This window comes from Blennius ocellaris (assembly GCF_963422515.1).
Source record: "Blennius ocellaris genome assembly, chromosome: 15".
NCBI classification, from domain to species: domain Eukaryota; kingdom Metazoa; phylum Chordata; class Actinopteri; order Blenniiformes; family Blenniidae; genus Blennius; species Blennius ocellaris.
The window spans coordinates 13,275,739-13,288,250 of NC_137664.1; the positions used below are offsets into that span (position 1 = coordinate 13,275,739).

At 39.0% G+C, this 12,512-nt stretch overlaps 1 protein-coding gene across 6 annotated transcripts in view; it reads left to right on the forward strand.

The window, feature by feature from the left end:
- The first annotated feature begins 243 nt into the window (after positions 1 to 243).
- The window catches only part of sfswap (splicing factor SWAP), a 54,920-nt gene continuing 42,651 nt past the window's right edge, over positions 244 to 12,512 (forward strand). For 2 of the 6 annotated variants that reach the window (XM_080510607.1, XM_080510608.1), the window contains exons 1-4: positions 244 to 592; positions 2,052 to 2,215; positions 7,680 to 7,811; positions 10,824 to 10,900. In XM_080510607.1, coding sequence (XP_080366733.1) covers positions 399 to 592; positions 2,052 to 2,215; positions 7,680 to 7,811; positions 10,824 to 10,900 — 567 coding nt within the window. In that variant the 5' untranslated portion in view covers positions 244 to 398. Of the gene's footprint in view, positions 1,585 to 2,051; positions 2,216 to 3,417; positions 3,479 to 7,679; positions 7,812 to 10,823; positions 10,901 to 12,512 lie in introns of all 6 variants that reach the window. The other 4 variants (XM_080510610.1, XM_080510609.1, XM_080510611.1 and 1 more) reach the window with 4 other exon arrangements.

Consider the following 12,512-nt stretch of genomic DNA (forward strand, 5'->3'; position numbering starts at 1 on the left):
AAAGAACTGTGCTCGATTTCAGATCAGCACTTTCAGCACACACTAAAATTAACACACTGAAAAACAAGTCACTTTAAAAATGATGAATCAACTATGAAGAACACAATTAGAAAACCTTATTCATGTTGATTTATTTAGCTTTTCTTGATATCGATTCGATATTTTTTTTTAACACGTTAACAACGTTGCGAATGTGTTGAGGGAACACGCAGCTACATTCACTCTCTTTCCAACATGGCGGCACTCTGTGTGTAGAAATTTGTTTTGGATCGAAACGCTGAGGATTATTTTCACACTTGGACCGCCTGTCTGCTATTTGCTCAACACATTACCATCTCAACGCCGTCTATGTTGGTCTGTCTTGTAAGCTAACGGGATTTTATCCAAGTATCTGGGAAATGTATCGTCGAGGAGCGGCAAAGAAAGACCACAAGCCAGTGAAGAAGGATGTGAGTGACAGTGATAAATACGCCGACCTCTTGGTGTTCGGCTATGCCTGCAAACTGTTTCGGGACGACGAAAAGGCTCTTTACCACGATCATGGAAAACATCTTATCCCATGGATGGGGGACAAGAGCATCCTGATTGATAGGTCGGTTGAACAAACGTAGAGCCGAAACACTATGCTAACCATCTCTCCTGTCCGATAGCGAACCCTCGGGAGTTTTGTCTTGCAGAAGCCCGTGGACACCCCAAAATATAACGACGAATGCTTTCATTTTATTTATTGCACGCTAATGTGTCTTTGGACGTCCTGAACTGACAGTAAATTGTATCAGAAGTTACTGCGATAACATGCTAATATGCAAAAAAGCCTTCCAGTCTCCCCAGACGATCAGTCAACGGTGCAGCAGCGCTCATACAAATGACGAGAGCTACGTTTATTAGCCATATGTGCAACAGATTAAATCACTTTGTATCTGAGCTGTTGTATTTGAAACTTCCTAAATTTGCATATGGGACAATCGAATTTCTGTTAAAAAACGAAGCTTTGCATCTTGGCATGTTAGGGGAATTTCCTCTGGAAAAAATACATTATATGCACACTCTGGCTTCAAAATGGAAACGTCTAATTTTACCTTCTGATTAAGCCCCGTGTCACTACTGTGTGACCTATTATATTTGCAGATATGTACATGACCAGAGCAAATTCTGACCAAGTCACTGTAGTTGAGGTGATTCATAAGGACACAGTAGTTGGGCCAATATGCAGTTCAACTACTGAAAATGCTGAAAGTCGCTTTCATCTTCAATGTTTCTGCAGGTGAGGGAGTAACCTTGTTGTGGTCTCCTTGGAAAAAGCATCCAATGCTCTTCTCAATGCATTTGATCTTACTCTGTTGAATCACCTTGGTCTGCGGTCACTGCCACCGACTTATGTTTCATTTGTACAGCCTTTGTATGTGTGTCTTTATCACATAACCCAGTTTTTCCCACAGCAAGGTAGGCTAAGGGGTCCTTCCAAACCCCGAATGCCCTCCACAGCACCCCCTTTTCTTTGTCTCCGTGAAGAAACTGCAACAGAGCGATGGCGTAGAGGGACGAACCCTGGAAAATGTCGTCCATTTGGGTTCTTACGGATAGGTATTTATGTGCTCGGGTTTGTGTGAATGTAACTTTCTTTGCAGATGTAGAAGTAATGATGAATGTTACAGGGGGGGAATTGATCCCTGTAAGGTAAGAGGCGAGTTGCTTTGTTTGTCTTTCTTTTTTTTTATTTTGTTTTTCTTTTGTTTGGATGTAGGGTTCTTGTTTGTAATATTTGTCCAGGAAGGGAATAAAAGCTTAACGCTATATTCAGAGTAGTATTAAAAAAAAGAAAAGCTAGGCTCATATTTAGAGCATTAATGTGTTAAATGAATATTTTCAGACAATATTGGTCTTTTCTAGTATTATGCAGTTATTCTTCCTTGTGGCAGTCTTAGAGAAGTAGAACAGTTTAATGCTGTAAATTGTGGTTTTACACCCCACTACCTTGGTAAGTAGGACCATGTGTCATGTTTAAAGCTTAGTAAACTCCCTTCCCTCTAATCCTTTTTATCATTCAACAGATACGATGGGCGTGGTCACTTGCATGACCTTTCAGAGTATGACAGCGGGTCATGGAACACGTCCTACCAGCTGTCGGAGGAAGAAGCCAGGATCGAAGCGCTTTGCGATGAAGAGAGGTATCTGGCTCTGCACACTGACCTGCTGGAAGAGGAGGCCCGCCAAGGTAAATGCAAAGCCTGTTGTAACATTCAATAACATAAAATGCACTGAACTGGTTCATGAGCTGAACTCAAAAGATCTGGGACTTTTTCTTTGTACACAAAAGACCATTAGCTCTCAAATATTACTCACAAATGTGTCTAAATCTGTTAGTGAGCACTTCTCCTTTGCCGAGATAATCCATCCACCTCACAGGTGTTGCGTTTCAAGAGCCTGATTAAACAGCAGGATTATTCCACAGATGTGTCTTAGATGCGTTATTGCTCTGTAGTTTTATCAAAATTGCTTACAAACCAGTAACTGGGTAAGTTAATGTGAGTGATGTACTGATTTGGCAGCTGATTTTTAGACTTGATAGCAGTGTAATGGCTGAGTTTGCAGAACCAAACATAGCTAAAGCTTATCACCGCAGCAATGAGACACCTGGCGTTCATTATCGACTTCATCACTTGGATGTCATTATACTAATGACTTTTATAAAGTCATCTGTCGAGCTCATGTCAGTCGCCTTACTGTTTCACAAGTACAACTCTTGTAGAAGCTAAGTCAGTGTTTGAGTGAGCATCCAGACCTGCAATCCTGTTGTTGCAGTTCTCCTGCAGGTCATCACCCGCAGTCGACAAGCCGAGCTGTATAAACAGGAAAATGGCAACTTTTGCATCCGCAGCACACTTTAATCTCTGCTTGTTTACAAAATGTGATTTCCCTGGGCAAGTTCTCAGAGTGGAATGACACCCCCAACCCCTCTTTTTAAAGCGTTTTCAGCTTTCTGTCTTTAAAAAAAAAAAAGGCACCACTATGACTCTTGAACGCAAGCACTTCCATCTCTATGGAAATCGATTGCGACTCATCCAGGGCGCTCGCAAATTACAATGAAACTGGCTGTGTTGATGACAAAGCACCCTTGCAAAAGACAGACCTAATGAATGTAATTGAATTAATAAGCCACCGTTTTAAGTGAAATATGGTGTTCTATGCCCAAACTGACAGAAGAGAATGAGTCAGCTAATGGTTTGTGTCACACAGGCACTCTCACTCGCAGAAGGTTCATCCTCCAGGCTGCTTTGCCCTTGAATTTGGAGGCCTGACCTCACTCAGGCTATTACCCATCTGTCCACTGAAGGCACAATGGGAAAGCAGCAGAAGTGTTGATAGCTTTTGTTGGAATGTTGCCCTTGACTTTTTTTTTTTTTTATTATTCATTAGACTAAAGATCTTCAAGAATTTCAGAGGGAAGGGGCAGGTCACAAGGGTCCAACATGCAAAGGTCCAGACTTTTTTAAGTCAATAGTCTAATGCATATGAAACTCAGATATTTTGATTGCCAAGTACTTTGTGAGAATCTAATAACAAATAGCATATTTCTCTTTCCTGAGAAATATGCCTCTGTGTCTCTCACCTGTTGCTTCTGCTTCAGTTGGCTCTCCTGCAGAAGACTTTTGGCGGCGTTTCTCCCTCCGCCTCTTCCTCTCCCACATCTCTCTCTCTTCATTAGCAGCAGCTATCCTTTCCTGATCCTCTTTTGCTGCTTCAGCTGGCACAGCAGCATTGAGAAAAATCCAGAAATATTCAAAAGAAATTAGTTGACTAGCTAATCATGCTGGGCAGAACATTCAGGGTTTTTTTTTTCTGATTGTAAGTTTTGTAGGGACTTCTGTTCCTTATTATCTCTGGAGCTGCACAAAATAAGATAATCCCTTGCATGATTACTTAGATCATATAAGAAATGAAGATTCTCAGACACAAGGATTGTGTTGAGAACATAGACTAAACTGCGTTAATTTGAGTCAATATTTGTTAAGCTTGGTCAAATTTGAGCAGCAAAGCTTGTGATAGAAATCATTCATGAACATGAATTATTTATTTGTGTATAGTAGACCTCTGAAGGGGCTTGCCCCAGACTTTCTTGCCCAGTCATTTTGACTTGCAGTGTAAAATCTGACAGAATATTTTGTCATCTTTCATTCTTTTTCTTTTTTTTTTTCTTTTTTTTTAGAATTGAAGGACTGGTTTTACGAGACAATGCTACAATAGCTGAATCTTCTATAAATGAGGCCTGGCATCAATGTGATGATACTCTACCAGGGGCCTGCAACCTGTGGCTCTTTAGCCCCTCTGTAGTGGCTCCCTGAAGCTTTCACAAAATTTTACATCAATGCAAATTTCAACTTATTTTTTATAATATTTACCCACCCGTCATTTTCAAAAGGACTCTTAACTCTTGGTTATAAAGAGCTTTAAAAAAGTAAGTAAAATGTCAAGGCTAAAATCACAAGATATGAGAAAAAAACTACTAAAATCCTTTGCAAAACCGCTTAAAATAAGAGCCAAATCAGTAAAACATCTAAAATGTAAAAAAAAAAAAGAGTTTCAAAAATGCTGTTCTTTCTTTGTATTCTCTTCAAAATGGCTGAAAATGTAGTGCTTACCATCTTAAATCATAAATGAAACTTCATAAATGCAACATAAGATATAGTTTTTGCACATATACCAAAACTATGTATATTAAACATGAGTCGTGTCAGCCTCATTTTAAAGGTGAGATATGTTTTGCAGCTCCAGTTCAATTTTATATGGTGGAAAGTTACAAAAATGGCTCTTTTGGTGATAAAGGTTTCAGACCCCTCTACTATATTATCATATAATATGATAAAACTAACAAAAGATAGGGTTATAATCAGCCAGACGGGCAAATAATATTTGTAAAAATGTTCTTATTACAACAATGATTAAAAAGTATTTTAGCACTAGGTAACCTGGATTGATGCCGATTTTATATCTGTTGAATTGCAAGTGTAACATTCAGCTTTTGACATTATTGGGAGCAGTAGAGCAGGCAGTAGAGTGGATTGTGTCTAAATAGAACCTTGCAGTTTTGAGACCCTCCAACTGTCCACGTTGAATTGCCCTTGAGCAAGACAAGTTTGGATTGCTATAAACTTGCTCCCCGTTTATGGACTGAGTCTGTCGCATGACAGCCGCTTCCCATGGCGTGTGAGTGGGTGAATGAGACTTAACATTGCAAAGTGCTTTGGGGGCTGCTAAATCAGTGAAAAGTGTATTATATTTGCAGTCCATGTAGCGTTGAATGTATGGTGTGCTGGTGAGTCTCATCAGTGAATGAACACCCACAACGTGGGAATTTGGCCAGAGCCATTCTAATGACTTGCATAGTAGCACAATTATGTGTTTCTCTGCTAGGTTTTTTTTATATCTGTAACCATTTTCTAGGAATTATAGACAGTCTAGGAGTTATCGTTACAACAATTGCACATGGTGAATCCTGTTAGCTCTGGCAGGATAATTAAGTAAGGGCAGAAAACAAAAATAAATATATTTATGGAAGATAAAACAAAGCCATCAGAGAAATAACTGATTCAGCAGACATCATGCTGAATCTCCCCACAGTGCCAACAAAGCTCTTAAAAGTTCACATCTTCGCTGGCATTTATCTGCTTTACCTCCTCAGTGAAGAGGCAGGTTGGCAAAGGAGATACTCTTTCAATATCAGGCAGAAATCCACAAAACCCTTCAGTCAGTCATGACTTTGAGACCAAAATAGTTCGAAATGCTTTGTCACATAGTAAACATACATCCACCATTGTGAGCAATGATGCAGTCGGCCTGTGAGCAGGTACTTTCAGGCTTGAAGTTCAACATAGGAAGGAACCTCCTCATTTGCTGTTTCTCCAGCCTTCTTCACACAATAGATTGTGTTGCTTCACTTTGGCTGTGGACGTAAGCAAAGCTGCATCCGTCAGGCCGGTTCAGTTGCTGTAATCTGCTGTGGGCCACTCGTATCAACGTGAATGGGCAATTTTCCAGTGTACACAGAAAACTGACATTGATTCAGTGTGTACATAGAAACCAAGAAGTTTTCACAGTCGGTCCTGTCGTCATTGTGTTTGTCAGCGTAAGAGAGAGCAAGCAGATCAATGGGAAGCATGCAGCTCTCCAATAAAATCAGATTTGACCAATTTTAATCTAAAAAGAACAACAATAAATGAGCAAGTCGATGTGTGCCGTTCCATGCTGATATTGTGACAACCGGCCTCGAAACACATCAATGCATTGGAAACACTTGACTTTTGTTTCTGTTCTCTTTGTAATCATTGTGGATATACACTGTCTGAATTTCAAATAGAATCTGTAGTATTCATAGCATCAGTAACATTCCCATTGTCGGTATCCTGCTATTATATAGACTCTCATTAGGGCTTTGTTCTAATTTCGACCACATTAACACTGATCAAAGACCATGGGTTTGTTCATAATTGGAAAAAAAATCCTTTTAAAGTATAAATACATGTATTCAAGGGAGCCGTTTTGTCAGGTATCCAAAAATATCAAAGCCATCGTTGTGCTGTACGCTCCAAACATAAGCTTGCCTTTTTGAAATACTATCTATATCGGATGAAACAAAAAGTAGCTGCAGAGAGACCCCAGGGATCGGTCTCACTAACAAACACATTCTGGAGAGGTGTGTTTGTGCTGTGAATGCAATCTGACCCAATAGCAAGTTTTACTCTCCAAGTTGGAGCTAAATGGCGAGTGTAGCCAGGTTTTGGAAAAAAAAAAAAAAAAAGAAGCTTTCCAGCTGGATTGAGCAAAGGTTCAACCTTGACTGCCTGTGTGATGCATTGCTTTCTTAATATTTGAACTTGTACGTCTCTGATCCCTGCTTTCTTGCGGTTGCTTCTGACACTTTTAAGCTGTGAAGGGAGTGACATTTTACCCTTTTCACGATGCGCTTTTATGCGTTTATTTTTAGTCATTTGTTAACCACATCAGGTTTACTGTCGCATCCAGTGGTTTGAATCAGAGCAAACTGTTTGAAAATATACACACATATGGTCTTAGAGTGTACATCAGGCACCATGACATACGAGAGCGTCTATGTATTATTGTGCTTTTTCTACTGTCATGATTTTGTTCATTCAGCTTCAAATTGGAACGAACGCTTGAGCCCGATAATTACAGGGTTGAGCAGATAATTGCAGTCATCACTTCGTTGCAATTGAAAACTCCCATTTTAGAATTTTCAGTCAGTCATCGGATGTTTTAAGTCACAATTTCATATAGCAAACTCTCTGTTGATTACAAAACATCTTGTCTTCTTAAACATTGCTATGTCTGTGGTTTATTTATTGATTCTACACTCCAGAAGGGTTTTCTTTCTGATGCTGTACTGTGTTTGGCATCTTTTGGTCCTGAGCATGCACAAGTGCGAGAGCAAGCAGTGAGTCAGATGAATAGGTTATACATGGCATGTAGACTTCAACCCATAGGGGAGAAATCCAGATGTGTTCATCGGATTTCACATAATCGGCTAACTGCAGATACTTGATGAATCTTCTCAGAATCATGTAGTTTACATGTTCACTTGAATACTCTGCTGATTTGGGATAATGATGCGGTTTCTAACAGGTTTATGTCGTTCAAATTTCCTCTGCTCATTTCTTCCACAGAGGAGGAGTACAAGCGTCTGAGTGAGGCTCTGGCGGATGAAGGCACCTACAATGCGGTGGCTTTCAAGTACAGCGCGGATTACTACGACCCTTCTCAGCCCACCGAGGAGGAGGAGGCCAACAAGGAATCCGGTGAGTACTTGCATCACTCCAGATCACCTGACTATTGGGTTCTTGGTTATGGAAAAATGGGGCGAAATTGGAATGGCAGTACATACCTCTTTTTAATTGAAGAGGCACGAGAATGTGGAGTCTGGTGCTTTGTTAACCAATGTGCTACGTCTATGACTATACGCCCGTTTAGACTTGTGGTTCATCAGACTAAACCTACTGTAATAAAGATCTTTGTACCCATAAACAGACCTGTGTTCAACACTTTCCACGAATGTGCTCACTCTCGGGCCTTAAAACTCAAATTCACAACGCACGTAAGCACTTCTGCAACTTTAAATATTTGATGTAGAGATTGCTGGAAGCACTTGTGACCTGACAGCTGCACAGACAAGACGCCGCTCTGTCTCTGTGGGGACTTCATAGAGTTGAGTTCATGGTATTAATATGTCTGCCGAAGCTCCCGATGACAGTACAACCGGCCTTTGGGGAGTATGCCAGTGAGGGTCGTGTGTCTCATTGGCCATTTGATCTACTTCCAGCAAAACTCTTTCTTTAAAGTCTTTGACATTATCATAAATGCAAATGTGGTCTAAAAAAAAAAGTTCAAGAAAATCCTCCCCCACAGAAATGCAAATTCAATGCTGTCAAAAAGGCCACGTTTGGGCTGACGGATACAGACACACATGATCAGAATACCAGTCAGAAAACATCAACACTGTTATTTCCTCTTCAGAATAAAAACCAAACAAGCCAAAAGGTTAATTGCAGTGTCATTTTCTTATGTCTTTTTTACGTCAAAACAGGATGAACACATTTCATTGTTTGACTTGCTTAAGACTTGCACACCAGTGTTTTCACTCCAGTGAATTTCATGTCTTTGACTGAATATATGTTGTCTTTTTGTTGAGTGTTTCTTAAGTCGTCCACTTTCCTCACACCAATCCACCAGACTGTAAACACACGGTCTGACTTTTCATGCATATCAAGCTTCTGAGTGAAGGTTGTCCACACTGTAGCGTTTCAATATTTTAGAATTGTGTTGAAAAATCAATCTTGTTAAAATGTCTCACCACCAGCAAGGTTCCTAAATTTCATCCCACTAAGCAGCATGTTCCAATTAAAAGTTGAAATAATGCAGTTATGTAATTGGTGTGATGATTGAGAAAATGCCTTACAATTGCAGCTCTGTAACAACAAATAATATGATGATTTTGGCTTTTAAAAAAATGTAATTGACAATAGTATAAAAAGATATTTGATCAATTATTGTAACTAAATTTTGGCAAAATTGTAATACATTATTACGTGATTGAAGTAACATAAAAAAGAAATCCTTTCAGTATGTCGTAACTCCAGCCAATGATGTAATAATATATAAATATGGCTGCTTTTCATTGAAATAAAAATAGTTATTTTTTTGCAGGTTTTGTGCACTTTGCTTATCAAAAACAATTTTAATGTTCATTCATTGAGGATACAAACTCTACAACACTGTCAATCATGGTTGTAACAAATCTTTTACAACTTCATAACATTATTGACAAGCGATAACATTATGGGCTTTATTACATTCAGGCTCTCCAGAATTGTTACTGGCTGGTATTACATCATTGGTTGTTAAAAGCTCTTTTAGCAGGCTCCTATGTGATATAAGATGACGTGAACACTCTGTCTGGCTATAAGGCCGAGACAAAAGCCGATATTTAAGTGAACCTCACAACAAGGGACATCTATATTTATTCTTTCCTTCAATGTCGAATGTGGAAAATTAAAGGAATTTTAATCACTGTGTACATTTTCTACACTACAAAATAAAATCACAGAATTAACAAGATTTTCACCTGTACACACATTGTTATTCTGCTCGGGGGTCTGCATCCCATGATGCTTTCACCACATGCGGTTCTTCTGTAGTGGCTCCCTGTGGCTTTCACCAATATATGTATGAATAAATATCTTTGTCTTTCATTTTGGTGACGTCAGTTTATCTTTCAAAGTGACTTATTATCTCACAGTTTTAGTTGACTACTGGGACGCTTGAATAAGAGAATAGTTCATTATTGTAAAAAGATACAGTCTTCCACTTTGCACCCTGTTACAAGAAGCGCTTTTTATTGCAGGTGATGAATGTTGAGTTTCCAACCACAACAAGATGAATACGTTCAAATAAATAATTATTTCCGATTGAAATAGTTTAATTAGATGGGGAAGCTGGACAGATTAGTTTGCTTTTGCTGCCAAGAAACAAACAAAAATGTTATTTTGAAATAGTTGCATAGTTAAAAGTAGCTGCAATGCCTAAAAAAAAATAGTGAAGCGGCTCAAACAACCAAAATGACCAAAAACACAAAGTAGATATTTTTTACAACTTACGCAGATTAATGACTTAATAAATAGACTTACAAATCTACAAAGTTTATTTATCCAATGCTATTGATAATTGTGCATTGTTTGAATGTAAGACAAAGATTGATCTTATTGGCTTTGCTCTGTGTTCATGGCTTCTTGTTTAGCATTGAGATGAAGTCCAAAGACCTTGAATTGCTTTGGTGTTATGTAAATTCTGTCTTGCGTATATTTGGATACAGCTGTGCTATTATCCATCCGGCATTTCTTCAGGCTGGAACTTTTCACCCACCGGACCAAGAAATGTGCTCTCATCTATTCATGCATCACATCCATTAGCCTGCTACCGTTCTTAGCCGCTTTTCACATGGGGTTTGTTGTATGTCGGTATTGTTATGTGCGTCAGGATGCGCCAGAAAGGACAAAGGAATTGCTCTGCAAACTGCCATTTCATTAAAGTAAACAACTGCGTACCTTCAAACATAAACATGCTGGAACAAAGCTAAAGGCTGGCTCGATTCTTTTTGCATAAATAATGGCAAGCACGTGTTCAAGCTACTGAATTTGTATTTCAAATTGAAAAGAAGATGCACAAACGGTTGGAAAAACAAACAGGTGCTTTCTATAAAACTTGATTTCCGTCAGTTAATGAAAACTGCTTTTGTTGCTTCCTCACATGCACAGAGGAGACGGAGCCTGAAGAGAGCGAGGAACCGTTTGTGGCTCCCGCAGGGCTGACCATCCCTCCCGATGTGGAGCTGGTGAGTGGTAGATATTCTGCTACCTTACTGTTGTTGATACCCCAAGTGTACGGTGCTCATCTATACAGCGAGTATGTTTTTTTGTTTGTTTATATATATATACAGTATGTATGCTCCATGTGTTGTATAACCCCATTAATTTACATCCCCTGGAATCAGTTTGAATCCAGTTGGGGGAATAACGGCACACAAACTTTGTCGCAAACAAAAACAACAAAGAAGATTATATATTTGTATGCTACTGCTAATTAAAATGCAATGACATCCACCTTAAAAAAAAAAAAAAAAGTCCTAATTAGCTATAAGTCTGACTGTACACGCAAAAGTTGTGAGCAGAATCTTGACTGAAGAAGCACCCTTAAAGTGTATAATAAGAATTAATGAATCTCATAAAATGTGTATATTCTTATAAAATAGACAACGACATGCCACCCAATGAAAACTGCAGTGGCAACATTTGACTAAATAATGTAAATGGCTGCTGCTTTGTTCTATCTGGTGTCAGTAACCAAGGCCCCGACGACTCCCTCCAGCTGCCACTTTGTTATGTATGACAAGAAGGGGTGAGCTTTCAGACAGCGCTGGACTGTGTGCATATTCAGTATCTACTGTTCTCTGTAGACAACAAGCAGAACACTCTTATATGTGCATACATATACAGCACGTCGTTGCTCCAATATATAATGTCCATCTATTATTCATTGTGTTTTCCTTGCTGTACGTTTGCAAAGTAATTCTTTGTGAATATGTTGAAGTGTGTTTTTCTCATTACGCAATGTTGCTATCAAGGGAGTAAATCAAGTATGAAGTTTGCAATTTTGAGTTTCACTGGGGATGAAATCTTAATTCCTGCGCTCCGGATTGGAGTTATCCTATTTTCATTGTCACAGGTTTTTTTTTTTTTTTCCCAGTCCATTGTTCATTCATCAAATTGTTAAAGAAATAAGTAAGATGTGAGTGTTTGATAAACCATTGTGACCACTGATATTTTTAAACTTAATGTCAAAAGATTTTAATTTGGCCAAATCTGGAACATTACAACAACCATGCCAAGAAAACTTGTCAAAGGACAATCTTAGGGCAAAAGTGACTCCACACCACACAATGTACAACAGACGCATGACTAGCATATTATATAGGCCCCCTTTGACTACGTTTTTGTGCGAAAGACAGTGAAGTGATACTTTCAAACCAAATTGAATCTCTCGAATCAAAGCACGGATTACGCATACTTCAGTATCTAAATGGCCTAAGACATAGCTGTGAATGGTATGCAACACTTTCAAGGTCCTGACATGCTTTATATGTGTATTATGGTCGACATTTTTGCTCTTTTATTGATATTAAGTGATGATGTTTACCACATGTAGATCACTTGAACATAAAACGCACCCTTTTCCCATAATGGCCAAGTTCTTAAATGGAAGTGAGAAGGGTCCTTGTAAGTCGGAAAGTCCTTGGCAGATTAAAACACAATAATGGTCCGTGGGCGCAGGGGCATGGGCATCTTCTTGGCCACTGTTTTGAAAGCTGCTATTTATTATGACTTTCTTCCTGATGAGATATGTGTGTTCTTTCAGAGATTGCTGCATTTCTCTTGTACTCTTTTAGT